The sequence below is a fragment of the Aulostomus chinensis genome, chromosome 13, assembly GCF_037954235.1.
Source record: "Aulostomus chinensis isolate RoL2024-O1b breed Wild chromosome 13, RoL_Achi_v1.0, whole genome shotgun sequence".
NCBI lineage: Eukaryota > Metazoa > Chordata > Actinopteri > Syngnathiformes > Aulostomidae > Aulostomus > Aulostomus chinensis.
Genome location: NC_141332.1, coordinates 28,006,692 through 28,025,002, shown reverse-complemented (window position 1 = coordinate 28,025,002; position 18,311 = coordinate 28,006,692). Strand labels below are relative to the sequence as shown.

The 18,311-nt window shown below is 52.5% G+C and overlaps 2 protein-coding genes across 3 annotated transcripts in view; one reads left to right on the top strand and one right to left on the bottom strand.

Moving 5' to 3' along the window:
- Positions 1-201: 201 nt before the first annotated feature.
- On the bottom strand, positions 202-13,960 carry dgkq (diacylglycerol kinase theta). The gene is made up of 23 exons (XM_086222392.1): positions 13,166-13,960; positions 11,485-11,567; positions 10,799-10,898; positions 9,324-9,409; positions 9,114-9,239; positions 8,841-8,994; positions 8,416-8,484; positions 8,224-8,324; positions 7,502-7,716; positions 7,048-7,138; positions 6,867-6,921; positions 6,730-6,791; positions 6,387-6,537; positions 6,255-6,293; positions 5,502-5,617; positions 5,242-5,393; positions 4,826-4,974; positions 4,561-4,739; positions 4,362-4,462; positions 3,886-4,032; positions 3,690-3,801; positions 3,377-3,529; positions 202-3,096 (listed from the first exon to the last, which is right to left on the bottom strand). Exons 1-23 carry the CDS (start codon positions 13,359-13,361, stop codon positions 2,995-2,997), a joined length of 2,739 nt encoding a protein of 912 aa, XP_086078518.1. The 5' UTR covers positions 13,362-13,960; the 3' UTR covers positions 202-2,994.
- A 1,795-nt stretch (positions 13,961-15,755) lies between these two features.
- The window catches only part of mgat4b (alpha-1,3-mannosyl-glycoprotein 4-beta-N-acetylglucosaminyltransferase B), a 48,337-nt gene continuing 45,781 nt past the window's right edge, over positions 15,756-18,311 (top strand). The window contains exon 1 of one of the 2 annotated variants that reach the window (XM_086222394.1): positions 15,756-15,969. Coding sequence is in view for 1 of the 2 variants with exons in the window: in XM_086222393.1 (XP_086078519.1) it covers positions 15,873-15,969 (97 nt within the window). In the remaining variant the exon portion in view is untranslated. The remainder of the gene's footprint in view (positions 15,970-18,311) is intronic. The other variant, XM_086222393.1, reaches the window with a different exon arrangement.

Here is an 18,311-nt window from a genome sequence, read left to right as displayed (position 1 = left end):
CATGAGGCATTACAATGCAAGTCATCGTTGATAATAGTTCATTCCACTAGGAGGAGCTGTGGCTCCTGCTGGCTGCACAGTTCTCTCCTGCATCCTGGTATCTTAATTTGCATACTTTTCATCCAATATCATAATAATATACATCTTTAACGCAACCACGCAACCAGAATGTTTTCATCATGAAAGAGCGTCACACAGAAGGAACACCAGTGGTTTTAGTTCTTAGATGATCTTTAATTGATCTGATTAAACACATGAGAATGTATATTTATGTGTGTATTTGTACTACATAGTTATTACAACATTCATAATAACCTTAAGGTCACAGCTAATAGCATCTGTAAACAATTAGTGCAATTTACAGTTGAAACTTTACATTTAAACTACAAAACAGCTTCTGTCAGCAAAAATATACAAATCATCTATTGAGCCGAACACGCAAACGTCCAGTAAAAACGCCATCTACTTACAGCGAACGCAGACGAATGTGACGAACGTCTAGAGGCACGTTAGCTGAGGTTAACACACACGTTTAACATCAGAGCACTGGGGCGGTCGAAGCGTTCCACGAGGCACTGCGTAAGACGCCAAACTACCGCCGGGGGCGGGGCTTAATCACCACATGTATGTCAGACACCATGAGGCACGTTACAGCACGTTTTCACCAGCTGATGGAAAAAGAGGTCACAGCAGCAGTGAGGTGTCTGATGGGAAACGACAGGGGTCGTTCTTCAGTGAAGCCACAGACGTTTCCAGGAAATGTTGTGTATCAAGTAGAAACGGTGGAACTGGAACACGCTTTTCCATCACAGCACGTTCCGCTTTATTTTCTGTCTCACTTCATCTTGCTACTCTGTAGCCATCTTGTTAGCGGCCATCTTGTTAGCGGCCATCTTGTTAGCGGCTTTAACCTGTCAAACCCTATCACAAACACTTTTTAGTAAATTTCCCAAAACTTTCCATAATGAGTTAAAGTTCTGGATGTTGTTGTTTTTTACAGATTTCTTTGCAATGAACAGGCACACATGAGAATTAACGGGAATAAGATGGACAGTGAGGAAAATGTCCAGAGACTGTATCTGAGGTTCTTCCAACACTCCTACATTTGCAGCATTTCAAGAACCAAAATGTGTGCCGTGAACTTCAAGTTATGATCTGAAACGCGAAAAAACAGCAACAGCTGAGTCGAAGACTTGACACAAGACTCGTTCACCTGTCAGGGTTCTTGTTGACACACGGAGGGACAAAGTTGACTCGTCTGTCAAGACGCCGCAGTCAAAAACCATAGAAGAACACAGTCTTCCTGTCAGCGTTTACTTCATGAGAATGTGAATTTGAAACCCACATGGATGACAAGTGAGCAGCTTTAGCAGCTGCTAGCACACTGTTCCTCACCATGACGCTAACGGGCTGTGCTGAAAACAACCACCTTCATTTGCAGGAATTTGTGGCTGAACAGGTGAACCGTGTTAGAGCAGAGCAACGGTTCTCCATGATCCAGATAAAAAGTTCTAACTTCTAAATGCTACTGTCAGCTGGCACTGCGGGAAAAACAGCAACACAAGCAGAGACGACACCATAATTATTACGTGGTCCCGGGAAGAGACTCCTCGAAAACGCCATCCGTGATTCACGGGCAAAAACAATTCTACTACATATCATCTTCTAGCAGCCATAAAACGATTCTGATAACAGAGAGCAGTTAAAAAGGACAGCAAGCACACCGATCAAATACTGCAGCGACAACCACTGGGCTGAGCCGCCGGCCAGCGCTGGTGCACTAGCCTGTGTCAGCAGGATCAGTCTGTCAGTTTCTAACAACACGACAAGGAGCGTCACTCCTCCGGCTCATGCTAAGGAAGTTAGCTTCTCCTTACAAACACACTCTGGTAAATGTGCTGCCCTCTGTTGGCTTGGAGTGTGAACCGTGAAACGTTAGCTTGTTCACGTCAGCTACGAAATATCCCTCATTAGCAAAACTCATTAAAACCATAATGCTTATAAAAATTAGATGACCTTCATGAGCCTGAGCAGGCGGAGTTTAGTTCTTTAAATATTGGACAAATCATCAGTTATGTGTGTCAACTGTCGGTTTCTTTCTAGGCTGAGCAGCAGTTAACCACAGGTAACCGGTGAACCATCATTTTTCTAGAAGCATCCTTCATACATCCTCGTTTACTCTTAATGGATCAAACTGATTTTGTGAGTTTGACCACCAGAGAAAGTGAGTGGACGGAAAATACACGCAGCATCACTTGATGCGTCTCCAGTGATTTTTCACACACGTGATCATTTGTGACTTCATAAATTAGGTGTCCAACACTGACAGGATGTGCTTCCAGCACTGGTGCGGTTACCAAAGTAAAAGCTGTTTTAAATTCTTGAAGCCTCCGCAGGCTGGAACACTAACCACTTCCGACTATTCAGCAGCTCTTTAGTCACGGCGTTCTGGCGCCACGCCGGCTGATCTCAGTCACAATACACACAATGGCCTCCTTGAGTGGTGGGAAACAGAGGCACACTGATGCGGCGCTGCGGTTCACACATTCAGAGTCCTCATGTGATTTCAGGCAGGAACGTCGGCGAAGACATTCGCTCCAGAGAAGAAGACAGGAAGTGTTCCAGCTTCTTCAGGTGTGCTGATGACAAAATGATCAACGTCCAGGTGCAAATCCCTCCTTCGTACTGACGACTGACTAAAATGTTCACTTCTACTCAGCCGACACGAGCAGTCCTGAGGAGCTGCCGCAGCATCAACCGTGTGTCTCGGTAAACAACAACAACTGTAAGGAGTGGGAGTGTTAGCCCACGATGGCGTGAGTGTCTGGTCACCAGGACGGAAGCGGGATCCCCGCTGGGCTGAACAGAGGAAGTCAAACCTCTGTCAGGTCGGCGGCGCTACAAAGCTACATGGGTGGAATCGTAGCCGACGGTGGCTCCTCCTCCTCCTGGGTGCAGCGGGAAGCAAGTGAAAGGCGGGACACAGGTGGTCACTCAGAGTCCTCCGTCTCTGGAGGGTGGACTCTCTGAGCGTCCGTCCTTCCCGCCAGCCGAGGACTTCTTCTGCTTCTGCTTGGACTTCCTCAGCATACGAACCTGCAGACCAGAGTGCAGACATGGAATCATGGCTGCAGTCCAGGGAGGCAGCACGCAAAAACATCCCGTGTGTATAAACACAGGCCACCGCGACCGCGTAGGTTTACTCTAAACCAACAGCAGAAAACCTCCATGGAAAAGAAAATCCTGTTTTCTGGTGAAAATAGAAATAGAAATTTTGAAGGAAAAGTAAGAATAAATCAAAAAGGCAAAACACAAATCAGGAGGAAGTTTGCACAGCGACAGCACAAACAGAAACGCGAGGGACGCCGGGACGAACCTTCGGCCCCGCGGCAGAGATGATGATGTGGCCCGGCGGCTGGATCCACGGTTCTCCGTCCACCTGCACAGGGATGGGCTTACTCACAATCAGACGGATGTAGTTCCCCTGAGCGATACGAATCCCAGACCGCAGACCGCTCTGCACCTGACCCTGCACGCACGCACACACAGAAACTGAGGTACTTCATGAGTGTATTAATTTAGCACATTAGCATGGACACATTAGCATCATCCATCCCAGATGTTAGGAGAGTGGCCAAATGCAGTTGAAACTGTTCCTAGGTCAGTGAGAGGGTTATCCATCACCTCACCATGTGAACGACCCCGGTGACCCCCACCACCTCCAGCAAGCCGTCATCAATACTTGGTTTCCCATAACGACTGTCGACCTCCGACCCCCAGAGATCAGCACCAGAGCCCCAGCTGCACACAGAAGAGGGAGGATGAGTGGGAGGGGTCAGAATGGCGAGCCACGTTGAAAATGAGGTCACGGGTCATGTGTGTTACCTGGGAATGTTGAGGAAGATGAGGCCCTCGATGTTAGGCAGGGGGATGGTCTGCGCGTCCACCTGCAGCTGGAGCTCCTTGTGAAGACTGCGAGTGTAGCTGATCTTCTGCAGGCCAACTTTCACGTACACGCCTTTGTTATGGAACCTCACAGGACAGGAAGCAAAGAGGATGATGGGAAAACCAGACCTCTAGCACTTCTGTAGGTCGACTGAGTGACCACGGCCACCCCAGATCTTCTTTGACCACATGTGCAGTGACAACACTGGACTAATGACGACAAACTCTGGCTAGCGGCTAACCGTTAGCATGTGTTATCTGAGCAGCAACTACATCAGTGAATTACTGCGGTCAGATAACAAATATTATAGCCATTAGTGTGTAAGTGAAAGGAATTCTGGGATACTGGATGGTCCAAATCAGTGGAGACATTAAAGCAGCTGGAGGACAGCGAGAACACCGGCCTGGGGGGGTACCTGCTGGTGAACTTGTCGGGTTCATCCTCTCGGGCCTGGTGGAAGTCGAGGCTGAGCTCTGCGTCAATGCCGAGACCAAAGTAGTTGTTCATCTGGACGATCTGAGAGCAGACGGAGGCCAGACTTCATTCTCAACGCGCATCAACACTTCAACAAAGGGTTAAAAACATCTCGACTGTCCCGGAGGCTTGGACCAGACCTTGGGTGGTTCCAGGAAGTGGTTGTCCTTGCCGTCCTCTGAGATGTCCTGAGCGTCCAGCAGGATGGTCCAGCGGTCCATCAGAACCTCCTCCGCCTCGTCCACACAAGCCAGGATGTGGCCGGGCTCCTCGCTGCTGTAGCCCGCCCCCCATCGAAGGATGCGAGCCAAGTCGTTCCCTGAGGGGACAGGAGAGACTCCCTCACTGTCATTAACCAAAGCAACAATCTCATCAAGTTACCTGATGATTGCCAAACCCTCAGACCTGTTCCCAGGGGAACGATGCCGATGGGGGGCTCCCGACAGACCAGTTTGTGCCGGACCGTCTCCAGGACCCCCAGCACCCAGCCAACCGTCCCGTCGCCACCGCAAACCAGCACCCGGAAGCTGGGAACCTCTCGGAACGTATGGAGGCTGAAGCAGAGAGGACCGGTCAACTCTTAGTCACTGGATCAACAGAACCTGTGATTCTGGAAAGCGTTGACCGAGTATTTTGACTTCCCTTCTGCCTTTTAGTCCGACTGCCATCTTTTCATTCCTTTCACTGAGACCTTATTGTTACTCAATTACGGCACTTTTAGTTCACAACAGTGTACAAATATGAAGTCAGGGAAATCACAAGAATCTCTTCAGAACAGGTGATGTCCTGCAGGTGTGTGCAGGTGTCCCGCCCGTCCTCACCCCGCCAGCGGCCCGCCGTTGGAGATGTCGAAGACCTGGTGAGGGTTCAGAAGTTTCCGGAAGCAGTAGAGAAGCTCTCGGCCTTTCAGACCGCCGCTCTTTGGGTTGACGAACACCAGCAGGGGGCAGACATCCTGGTCCAGCTTGTCGTGCTGCGAGACAACAAGAGCGATCGCTGGACGGGTCAGAACCACTGCTGCCATCAGCAACTGGCCTGGTGTGTCTATGTGAGTGAGAGTGTGTGTGTGTGTGTGTGTCACCATGATCTCCGGGATGACGAGGGAGGTCAGCGCCTTGTTCTTAACAGACGTGTCTTTCACCAACATGTAGATCCTCTCAGCTTCAGAGAAACATGAGATCTGCATCGCCACCGCACCTGAACACACACACATGCACGCACACACACACATGCACGCACACACACACATTTGTTGAACGCTGTTCCTTCTTTAGGAGAATAAAAAAACATGGGAACATCGACTCATAGCGTCACCCCCCCACGGTACCGACCATATCACCTCCATGAGTTATCGACCTGCACATGTCAGGAGTCTGTATATTACCTGTAATCTGTATATATCCTCATATCATGTATACACACATTATATATTATATATAAATATATACTACATATAAATACACATACAGTATATATGTGGTATACACACACATGTATATACACACACATGTATACACACACACATGTATACACACACACACACACCGTTTTCTCTTCTAACCTGTAGAAGAACTACATTTGTATTTACAGCGTTGTTGGAGGTTCATTACTGTAGCTCACCGTTACCCCCCCCCCCCCCCCATCACCCCACGGAGGGGGTGATGGGGGGGGGGGGGTAACCCTAACCCAAACCCTCACTCTGATCCCTCTCTGATCCTGGTGAGATGCCAGCCCTCATCTCCTTACTCTGTACTTGTAGACGCGCAATGACAGTAAAGTTGAATCTCATGTCATGTGACCATACGGAGGGCAGTTTCCAAGACAACCATCTCACCTTGACTGGCATAGATGTGGGTGATGGTGACCAGGTGACCTGCAGAGAAAAGCAGCACTTGGATGTGTAAGCACTGGTGCACATGTCGCCACACGGTTTAGTAACCCGCCGTCAGGTGAGTGAGGGACTCACTCTTGATGGTCAGGTGCTCCTGGATCAGCTGGGTGTACTGGTCTTTATTCAGCAGGGGGGGCAGTCCTCCGATCAGCAGGCTCACCTGTACCGGCCGGTTCCGGTTCTCCACCACGTAGAACCGAGTCTGGTTCATCTGCCGCAGAGACACCTGGGAAACACTGCACATGTTAGTCACAACTACGTCTGGGTCAAAGGTCACTCACCTGTTCTGACTTCAATCATCCGCTGGCCGAGTCAAACCATCACTAACGCTTCAGTGATCGTCTCCAGTAGGCTACACGTCAATAGTGCCACGCTGTTTCTAGATCATGTGACCGAGTCCGCACGCGTCGCCTCTTACCTTCCTGATCTCCTGCAGGTGGTCCAGGATCTTCTCCTGAGGCGTCAGCGTCTGTCTCTGCACTGAGGGAAAAGAGCGCTGAGGTCACAACCCTCTGACTCTCTTCATGATGTCACAGTCTCCAGGTGTCTACCGACCTTGTTTGCTGCTCATGAAAACCTCCAGCAGGTTGAAGCCGGCCGCGTCGTCTGCCTGAAACAAACGACACTGATGTGACTCAGAAACGCCATCCCTCAGCAAAAGAACAGAAGCTCCCCGCTGGCTGATTCCTCTGGGGGGAGCCGTATGAAGTGCTGGCTGCTGGGCTGCAGGTCCTACCTGTGTGTCCAGCTGCCGGCACGCCTCAGCCAGGACAGAAGCTGCTGTGCTGCTCGTGGACACGGAGACGAGAACAAAAGTTTCAGGCGACCTGAAACAAACGAAGCAGTCAAAGCAGTCAAGAACTGAGTGGACTGGACTGATTCAACCCTCAAACAGACCGCAGTCATGCTAAAATAATGACATCATGACGGTGATTAAGTCAAATATGAATTCACGATTTTCAGGTCTGCCACCATGACAACACGCTAACAACTTCAAAAATGCTGTCGTTCTGAGTGAAGTTTGCTCGTTCCTCTCCAAAGTTGAACATTTTCAACTTTAAAGATCAAGTTTGCGTCATCGCGCCTGTCCTGTCGCCTGTACGGATTCTTGTCTACGCGCATTTTTACATCGACTTTGTTTGGACAAACGCAAGACAAGAACTGTTCCTTCCCTGGACGAAGCGTTCTACCTGGACCAGCCGGCGTGCACCTTGATGACCTCAGCCTCATGAGCTTTGGCCCTCAGCAGCCAGGCGTCTCCACCGTCCTTCAGTGAGCTCCTGCTGTCCGGACCTCCGTTACGGTTCAGGATATCGTCACTGTGGAGCCGCTGAAGACCACCGACCTCGCACAGCTCGTAGTCCTGCGGGTCATCTGGGAGGTAGAACACCCTCAGCGCTGCCTCCTGCAGGGCAACACAGACACCGCAGCTTTAGATGAATGAAATCCAGAGGCCAAGTTGGGGTCCTGAAACGGTGGAGCAGAGGGTAAAACATAAGATGTGGGACGCCACCGGCTTGTTGCCACGACAACAGATACAAATAAACATAATAAGTATAATCAGAGGGCGTAACCTTCCACCAAGGATCATAAACATGGCCTCACTGGATCACTGATCCAGATTATTTCTGGAAACTGAAAAAAGTGCTTTCAGCTATTTCATCTGGACTCAAGGAATCTGATGGAGGGATCCGGCCCAACAGGATCCACTCCGTGATCCAGATCGCCTCCAAAAGTTCTGCACTTGTTCCTGGTACTTTAACTCAGCTTTGTATCAGATTTATTCAAAATCCTTCAGCTAGGACATGCAAACATGCAGGTGATCACATGGCTTCCTGGGCGGAGCCAAACAGCCCGATGTTGCAGTCATGGTGTGTTTATGCAGCTTGACAGAAGAGGAAGCAGCTCTTACCACCACTTCCTCATTCCTGCTGGCTCTGACGATGGAGACCAGGCGGAACTGGCCGCGCCTGACCGCATCATCGCCGTCGAACACCTTGAGAAACTGTTTACCTGTCCATCAAAACACAAGTGTTTTGTTTACTTCTTCTGTCTGACGTTGAAGACGCCGTGTTTGTGTTGCAGGAGGAAGATGTGAACTCACCCGAGTCTGGAGTCGTAGGCTGGCCGTCCTTCAACGCCACGGCAGACAGGTCGACGTCATCAGAGTTATCTGATCAAAACATGGAGGCGAACAGGTTATGGGAGATTTCAGCAACTGAGTGTGAGATCCAAACGTTACAAAGACTTCTTCTGACTGAGCGCTGTCACCTGGATTCAATTCATTTACACATTTTCATTACTCGGAGCGAGAGGCAAGCGGTGGGTTCCACCAGACTTGATGCTCTGGTTCTGACCAACCGAAACATGAATAAGAACATCAAATCACGGGACTCACGCTTCGCAAAAATGTGAATGAACAAACAAGAACAAAGCAACACACAGTATTTCCTGTGTGTCTGAGCAGTGAAGCACTCGGGGCTCCAACACTTGAGAGGATCTTTCGCGCCTGCATGTGTGCGTTTGTACCCAGGTCGTGACCGCTGCTCTCTGTGATGCGGAAGCAGTGCATCTTGCTGAAGTTTCTGGAGTCCAGGTGAACGCAGGCCGGATGCAGCAACATGCAGCCCAGACGTCCCATGGTGCACTCTGGTGGCAGGCTGAGGTAGCAGGCAGCGTGGCTCTGTGGAGACGACACACGCATCGGCATCGCAGGCGTGGCAGTGTCACCATTCCACGACCACAAGCATCCACAACTGCTCATCTAATCAATGATTTCAGAAGCTCCTCCCTCTGGCGTACCGTGATGCCGCACCACTCGCACCTCATCCCCGCCAGGACGTCAGAGGAACCACAGGAGCGCCGACAGACCTCACATCTCGCTGCCGACGGCAAGTTCCCCTCCCTCCAGTGGTGGTGAAACGTATCCTGCAACAACACAATGGAGACAGAAGATGAAGGCCCCCACACAGATACAAACACACACACACACAGTCTGGACTTGTTACTGACCTGCTCCAGGGTCCCATCCAGGTGACAAACCCGACAGTCGGCACAGCTGAAGACCGCGCAGTCAGCGTGGACATGCAGCTCACACACTGCAACACAAACACATAAAAGTGAGTTGATGCCATATTTCAGGTATTTGAGGCCCAATCTGATCAGTGTTTTATGACATGAGGTCATGTCAGCTATGTGAGGTCAGAGGTCACCGGTCCCACTGTAACCTGAGGCCCTGCTGGTGTCAGCTATGTGAGGTCAGAGGTCACCGGTCCCACTGTAACCTGAGGCCCTGCTGGTGTCAGCTATGTGAGGTCAGAGGTCACCGGTCCCACTGTAACCTGAGGCGCTGCTGGTGTCAGCTATGTGAGGTCAGAGGTCACTGGTCCCACTGTAACCTGAGGCCCTGCTGGTGTCAGCTATGTGAGGTCAGAGGTCACTGGTCCCACTGTAACCTGAGGCCCTGCTGGTGTCAGCTATGTGAGGTCAGAGGTCACCGGTCCCACTGTAACCTGAGGCCCTGCTGGTGTCAGCTATGTGAGGTCAGAGGTCACCGGTCCCACTGTAACCTGAGGCGCTGCTGGTGTCAGCTATGTGAGGTCAGAGGTCACTGGTCCCACTGTAACCTGAGGCCCTGCTGGTGTCAGCTATGTGAGGTCAGAGGTCACTGGTCCCACTGTAACCTGAGGCCCTGCTGGTGTCAGCTATGTGAGGTCAGAGGTCACTGGTCCCACTGTAACCTGAGGCGCTGCTGGTGTCAGCTATGTGAGGTCAGAGGTCACTGGTCCCACTGTAACCTGAGGCCCTGCTGGTGTCAGCTATGTGAGGTCAGAGGTCACCGGTCCCACTGTAACCTGAGGCGCTGCTGGTGTCAGCTATGTGAGGTCAGAGGTCACTGGTCCCACTGTAACCTGAGGCCCTGCTGATGTCAGCTATGTGAGGTCAGAGGTCACCGGTCCCACTGTAACCTGAGGCCCTGCTGGTGTCAGCTATGTGAGGTCAGAGGTCACCGGTCCCACTGTAACCTGAGGCCCTGCTGGTGTCAGCTATGTGAGGTCAGAGGTCACTGGTCCCACTGTAACCTGAGGCCCTGCTGGTGTCAGCTATGTGAGGTCAGAGGTCACTGGTCCCACTGTAACCTGAGGCCCTGCTGGTGTCAGCTATGTGAGGTCAGAGGTCACCGGTCCCACTGTAACCTGAGGCCCTGCTGGTGTCAGCTATGTGAGGTCAGAGGTCACCGGTCCCACTGTAACCTGAGGCGCTGCTGGTGTCAGCTATGTGAGGTCAGAGGTCACTGGTCCCACTGTAACCTGAGGCGCTGCAGTCGACTCATGAACTCATGCTGCAGCCAGAGATCCTCCACAGCCATGCGCTCTACATTCCTCTCATCCCAGTGCAAAAAAGGCTCCTTTACTGGTCTAAGTAGCCTCAGCAGCCTGCTGAGGTCAGAAGTCAGATGGTTAGAAGTGTTGGGGGGGCGGTCTGACCTTCGCAGCGCAGTGCCAGGTTTCCCTCCATCTGCTTCCTGCAGACGCAGCAGAAGCGTTTCTTCTGGGCAGCTGGACCGAAGCAGTGAGCCACCGGAACCTGCAGGGGGCAGCGTGACCACCACAACATCAGCATCACAGGATCATGAGGGACAAAACGAAACATCAGCGTTTTCCTCTCACTGCTGAAAAAAAACATAAACAATGTGCTACATTGGCTAAGCTGCATCCGCCAGTCAAGACATGGCCCGCCCACATCGGCAGTTTGTATCATCAAAGGTTTGTGTTACTGGTTATGACGACCGCCTCAGAGAACTTCGTTTGTAATGCAAATGTAAATGTGTTCCAGATAAAAGTCATTAGCCTGAAGAAGAAGAAGAAGAGGAGGAAGGTGTGAAAACGGGTCTCAAGGACTCTAAAGCGACCAGCCTGTTGAATCAGGAGCGTTCAGTCGTGGCAGAGACACGATGAGGGTCAATCCTCATTGATTTCTCTCAGCGGTGACAAAGATCAATGCCATTCTTAATTGATCAGTTCTGAGCTGACAGCTGATGACCTCATTAAACTACTTGCTGCCTGTCACAGACAACATGGTCTTTCTCGCTGTCGCTACGTGAGAGTGTGATTGACAGACAATCATTGACAATGCACGTGCGCGCACGTGTGTGTGTGCGTGCGTTACTCACACGGACCAGCGCCGCAGCCATGCAGGAACACAGCGGCGACTGCAGCATCTTCAAGCACTTCTCATGACACATGAAGTTACACACTGAGGAGACAGAGGAGGGTCACTCAGCAGGAGATCCAAGCCAGATATTTCAAAATAACCCTTCTGAGGTCAGAGGTCAGGGGTCAGATTGAGCAGTTGAGGTTTCATGAAATATAACGATGTGAAGCTGCTTCCTGTTGGGCTGAATGGCGTCGGGAGGACATAGAACGATGGCGGGCCCGGCTGCCACCCTTGCTGGCGTGACACCATCTCTTCAACTGCAGCACAAATGTCAAGGGGACTTGAAGAACTGGAAATAATGTAGTGGTCGGGGTCAAAGGTTATTGTGACACGCACATCAGGAGGCGTACCACTAGGGCGACCGCCGCCCACACAAAAGTGACACTCCTGATATGTGAACCTTGAATTTCCTTGTTTTGGTTGGTCGGATTGTGACTGTGATCCCGTAGATCCAGACTGTGGGCGCTGAGGAGGACATGATGCGTCTGTCACGCATCAGCGGCTCCAACACGTGAACACTTACAGAAGGGAGGAGCAGCAGGAAGTGGCGTCCTCTGGGTCGCTTCCTGCCTGCAGGTCTCGTCTCTGCTGACATTTAAAGAACATCTTCATTCACATCCGGACAGAAGCAGGAAAGCCGTGCAGAGCTCAGATAAACGCAGCTGAACAGGCACCAGTGAACGCAGCGTCAGGAGGCTTCAGGGCTCCTGAGGTGGGAACCAGAAGCTGACACCTGGGAGACGAGGCGAGGACGGACGTGTCCCCTGGCGGCCAGCTGACCTTCTGCCCACACCTCCCCGGCCTCCTTGACCCCTGGTTTTGGTTTGTTTAGCTTATTGTGGTAAGCATCTGCTGTCACGTCCCGTTATTTAGCTCGCTTAGGTGCAACAGGTGTGATGTCACCATGTCGCCATCTGTGTCATAGTCACGAATGACGCACAAAACCACCAAAATAAAAGCATGCTTGTTGTGATCGAAGCCGATCTGTTTATTCACTGTGGCGTCAGAGTGGAAGCACAGTGATGTCATCACGGGTCTGTTAATCCAAATGAGGGCTTAAAGAAAACTGTTATGTAACCATGGGAACAAGTCTTTACAGGCATGCACTGCTCATACTGGTGATGGTGTTCACCCCCACCACCACACAGCATCCCTGCCAGTCGCTGTTGCCATGCCAACCACAGGAAAGAAATCAAGACTTGCCTGCGTCCCTGATTGTGTAACAGACATTTGACAACTTCTCCTCCAACACACACACACACACAGACACACACACACACACACACAGAAGATGAAGGACAACCAGTGTGTTACTGGAGACTTCTAGATGATGGGAGTGACATTCAGACTAGTTTTGAGGTCATGGTTAGAGAGAGAGTCCTCACTCAGGTGTGTGTGTGTGTGTGTGTGTGTGTGTGTGTGTGTGTGTGTGTGTGTGTTGAATTCTTAATTAAGTGAGGGAAGAGAGAGAATAAGCAGCAGGAAACGTGCCAGAGAAAGAAAAACGAGGCCACAGACAGAGAGTTAAAGCGGAGTGAGAGAGGAAGACGAGGAATGAAACGCGAAGCTGCAACTGGGAATACTGGCAGTACTGGGATTAAACATGAACGAGCCCAGTTCAGTGAATCCCGGCTCACCTTCGCACAGGAAGCCGAGGAGCCCCCAGATGAAGTCGCTGCATCTGTGGCAGAAGGTGGGTTTGGTCAGCGTGACCCTCCGGAAGCAGTGGCCCGCCGCCGAGCTCTGGTGCCTCCGCTTCCCCGCCATGGGGCTCGCAGTCCGGCTGTCCGCGGCGTCCGGGTCCGCCGGTCTGGCCCGGCCGCATTCGGCCATGTCCTCCAACACGAGCTGACCGAGAGGAGAGCGACCGCGCGGGGGGAGGAGGGCCCGGATCTAGGAGCGATTCAGACCCCGGCAGCGGCGCATCCCACCGTGCTGCCCGGCGGCAGAGTACGGTGCCCGGCGAGGGTGCTGGCGCGTCACGGAGGCAATAATCCGGGTCCCGAACAAAAGGAGATCCAGAAGAGGCTGGTTCTCTCCTCGCCTGGGGTGGCTGCCGCTGGTCCCGGTGGGAGCTTCCCGCCTTCAGGCTCGATAGCGTCCGAGTCTCCACCGCATGAAGCCCCGCGAGGCCGCACACAACGACGGCGTGTCCTCTCGCGGAGGAGGTCAGAGCTCCTCCCGGCGACGGCGGTGCCACCCGGAGCTCCCCAGGAGGCTGGAGAGAACGCGAGGAAATCCGGGACCAGCCGGGCCGGATGCTGCGTGAGTCCCGGCGCCGAGGAGCCTCGCGAACGACGGCTGGCGTTTCCGCAGGAAGTCCGAACCCGCTGGTCCGGATCCGCGGTTCAGACACCGGAACCCGCTGTGACGGGCCGAGGAGCCGCCGCGGGGCTCCGAGGAACGACAAGTGAGAGGCGGCCCGAGGGGCGGGGGGGGGGGGGGGTGGGCTTCTCCGGGGCCGCGTCTTCCTGCTCGAGGCTGGCGCTTCTTCTTCCGCGTCAACGCTGATTTCTTCCCTCCCTCCTTCCTTCTCTCCTCCCGCCCCCTTCCTTCATCCTCCCTCCTTCCTTCTCTCCTCCCTCCCTCATTCCTTCTCTCCTCACTCCATTCCTCCTTCCTTCCATCCTTCCATCCTCCTTCCCTCCTCCTCTCTCCTCTTTCCCTTCTTCACCCTGATCCATCCAGTTGGGTGAAAATGTTCAGCTGGAATAAAGGAAAGGGGGCGTGGCTCTTCGCCCCCCCCACAAACATAAACACATTTTTTTCATTAACAGATCAATACAGAATGTAAGTGTGTGTGTGTGTGTGTGAGACAGTTGGCCTTGACCTTTGACCTTTCACTATCAGAATGTTAGCCTTCATCCTGTCTTACTGATCAGAGACGTCAGAACTGGTCAGTATCTTATTGATCGACCCTCAGTGCCGATTCTCTCATTGATCCGTTTGATCTGATTCTCACGTGCATCAACATGCACTAATCTGCGTGAAGAGGGCGGAGTCAAGGCACTCAAGATATAAAGAGTTGTCAGGTGTCAGCTGATAACACCTGGGTGAGGCTCCACCCCCATCACCTGCATCACAGGTACACAGAGGACTGAACTGAAACAGACTGACATGAGACGCAAATCAATGCCGTGTGTGAAAGGAAATCTGACAGATTATTGGTGATCGATCTAGCATCTCCACCTGCACCTGCTGCCTGTGGCCGCCAGGTGTCAGTGCAGCGCCGCGGCTCGGCTGGTCAGGTCTGGATGTGGACATTAACGGATGAAGAAGCTCGGCAGCGAGTTCAAACACAGCTGAGGTTTTTTCATGAAAATCACTTGATTGATCAAAATATTCCTTAAATCCTGAATTCTCCTATCCTGATCACCTGTCCGGCGTGCCAGTGCTGGAAACTCCTCCCACCCAGGTCTTCCAGGCTTCTCTGTGGTTTCTACATTCACACACCAGCTGGCGTCACTGTTTGCTTCAGTTCAGAGCTGGGCTGCCCAAACTGGGGCTCGGGGGCCAGATAGGCCCACCAGAAGTAAAAGTCAGGAAACTGTTTGTGTTGGTCTCCATGTGTGGGAGCCTGAGGGGCGGCGACTCCCAGGTGGGTCATCCTGCTCATCAGATCTGACTGTTAGCGGACGATGTAACTCGTTAGTGATGACACATTTGTTATGATCGGTTCAAAGTACACCTGAGCACAAAATGGCTCCTGACCCAACCTGCAGACCCTCAAAGTAAGCCAGAGGTAGCAGGGTCATGTGAATGAAACACTCTGGAAGGAGGCGGAGTCTGTGCTGCTGGTATACTTGATTCCAGCAGAGGGCGCCATGTACAAGACCCGGAGGAGATAGTGGAGGATTTAGACTTTGATCTTACAACAACTTCTCACTTTCTCTCTGTTGTTTATTCCAGTTGTGTGTTTTTGTTGGATAGAGGAAACAGAACGTGTGTTAACATCTGGATCTTAAACATCTGGACTTATTTGGTTGTTGAGTTAATAAGCACCAACACATCCATGTCAAGTCAAAACATGTCCCACTCGCCCCTGGTCTCCCCCTCTCTCTCTCTCACTCTCTCTCTCCGTCTCTCTGTCTCTCCTCTCCTCTCTCTCCCCTCCCTCTCTGTCCTCTCCCTCCCCCTCTCCCCCCCTCTCTGTCTCTTTTCAGTCTCGCTGCTGCCGCTCAAACAGCAACAGCTCCGGCTGCCTCCCTCCTCTTCTCTTTCTCTCTCTCTCTCTCTCCCCCCCGTCTACCTGTCTGTCTGTCTGTCTCTCTACCTGCCCCCCCTCCCTCCCTCCGTCCCTCTCCTCCCCCCTCTCGGTGCGGACATGCTCCCGGGGCTCCGGAGATGAGGCTCCGAAATGTCTCCTTCCTGACGGTCTTGTTGTTTGGGCTGTGCGGGCTGGTCTCCCTGTCCTGGTACACCGCCTTCAGCAGCTCCAGGGGTAAGACCCGCTGCCCGTGCGTGTGCGTGTGTGTGTGTGTGTGTTGGGTTTGTTCGCCGCTGCGCGCCGGAGGAGATTCTCTCCGGTCGGAGGCTTTGTGTTGTGGATTTTGCGAGGAAAAAGCAGCTGATGAGCGGCTGCAGGCTGAGGAGGTCCGGGAGTGAAGGGAGCGCTTCATTTGTGATGCATTGCATGCCAGCGGGGGTTCGATTTCGGTGCAATAACACAAGATGCTGCTGCTGGAGGGGGCGCTTGGTTTAAGGTGCTGTTTTGCCGCATGGTAGAAAACAGACGAGATGCTGGTGGAGCTCATGAGGCGCTGAGGGAGCGCCTGCTGTGCTACACCACATGCCAACGTGGGGCGGAGAAGCAGGTGTGTGTGTGTGTGTGTGTGTGTGTGTGTGTGTGTGTGTGTGTTTGTGTGTGTGTTGGGAGGGGGGGTCTCGTTCTGTGCTTTGGACACAAAAAATATCTAAATGTAGATGGGAAACTCATGAGGTAATGACGGGAGCGCTTGATTTTCTGCCATCATGTGCCAGTTGAAGGGAGAGCAGCTCCACTTCATGAGGGCAGAGGGGCGCTTGATTTGTGAAGCTCAGAGGAGAGGGTTTGGGGTTCGTTTGGTTCACTTTGTCAGACAGAAAAAGGATAAATGATGTTTGTGCAGGTCAGCTGAGGGAAGGAGCGCTCAGTTTGTGATGTGCTACATCCCAGCCCGGAGCCTCAGTGGACTCAGGACGGGTCAGTTTTTAGGGAACAAAACACAAGATGCTTGTCAGTCGTAGCTGCAGCTCTGAGATAATCAATGGGGCGCTTGGTTTGCTCTGCACCATGTGCCAGCTGAGGGGGGAGGGTCCACATCAGGAGGTCTGATTCTGTTGATTCCACTTTGATTTGTCAAAGAGCAGAAACGAGCGCTCTCACTCACAGGAGCGATGGATTTAAGATGCATGTCTTGCCAGTGGAGGTGGCAGACGGAGGAAGTGGCGTGAGGAGGGGGCGCTTGGTTTTGATGCAATGTGATGATGTTAAAATAAACAAAAACTAGATGTGGCGAATGAAGCTGCATGACTGAGGTCGACAAGGGAGCGCTTGGTTTGTGATGATGCATGAGGGGAAGGACACCAGAGGGAGATGAACATGATGTCTTGGTCTGGAACAGGACGGTTTGGACTGTGCACTGCCACAGAGGAGCTCCGGCACACTGGTGATGCGAAGAGTCAGGCACGGGTGAGAAGAAGCTCCTGGTTGTGCTCACAGCAGTTCTGGGCTGAAGCGGGTCGCCTGGTTTGTTGTGTGAGACGTCAGCGGAGAGGTGCGGAGGAGGTCAAGAGGGGTGGTGCTATGTGGAAACATCACCTGCAGCGAGATGGTGATGAGATGAGAGGTGACAGAGGGCAGTGGCGTGGGCAGCGTGGCTCAGAGTTCTAGCAACGAAAGGGTCGCGGGTTCGATCCTCACTTCCCCCGGTGACCATGTCCAAGTACCCTTGAGCAAGATACTGAACCCCTAATAGCTCCTGATGAGCAGGTTGGTGCCTTGCATGGCAGCTCCACTGTGTGCGTGTGTGTGTGCGTGTGTGTGCGTGTGTGAATGATTTGACACTGTAAAGCACTTTGAGGGCCGCTAAGGTGCTGTATAAAAACGAGTCCATTTTACCAAAGATGGCACTTGGTTTGTGGTGTGGATCTAATAGAGGTGGAGACATGGCTGGAGGAGGAGACGGGGCATCAGATGGCGCTGCTCCCTGACTCAAGGGAGCGCTTCATTTACAAACCAAGTGTATGTTTGGTTGTTTACATCCCTGTGTCAGCACCCCCTGGAGGAGGGGAGCGCCTGATTAATGATGCATCTCAAGACCTGTTGTTTTGCATGAAGTTGACGGGTGGGTGTTAGCTCACAGGAGCGCTGCAGGCTCAGCTGTCAGCTGCAGGTCCACGGGAGCGCTTGGTTTGGGTCTCCTCACGTCTGGGAGGGAGGTTGGGAGAGGAGCAGACTGATGCAGCTGTTTAAGTACATTCCTACTCAGCTAAAAAAGGAGCGCTTGGCTTGGGATGCATCGCAGCGGGGGAGAAGGGTGCAGCTGTTGTGGAACAGATGACGTCTGGAAGCCAGTCTTTTGTGCTCGGTGCATTTGGGCAAGCAGGTGGAGACCAGGCGGCTCCTGAGGCCAGGAGGGAAGCGGGGTGGCGTGAGGTGCAGATGTTTGGATAATTCAGATGTAACAAGTTTGGAGGCTCCACCGGTCTGAGAACCGCTTGGTTTTCCATGCGGCACAAACCAGCCGGGAGGAGACGCTTGTGGCCATGGACCCGCTCAGAGTGGGCGGAGTCTTTACTTTG

Excerpts from the sequence above, each read along its gene's own strand:
- dgkq (XM_086222392.1), bottom strand. The coding sequence starts at position 13,361 with ATGGCCGAATGCGGCCGGGCCAGACCGGCGGACCCGGACGCCGCGGAC. Across the intron at positions 8,485-8,840 it reads GAGCAGCGGTCACGACCTGG|ATAACTCTGATGACGTCGAC; the intron begins GTACAAACGCAC and ends TGTTTTGATCAG. Across the intron at positions 5,618-6,254 it reads CCACATCTATGCCAGTCAAG|GTGCGGTGGCGATGCAGATC; the intron begins GTGAGATGGTTG and ends GTGTGTGTTCAG.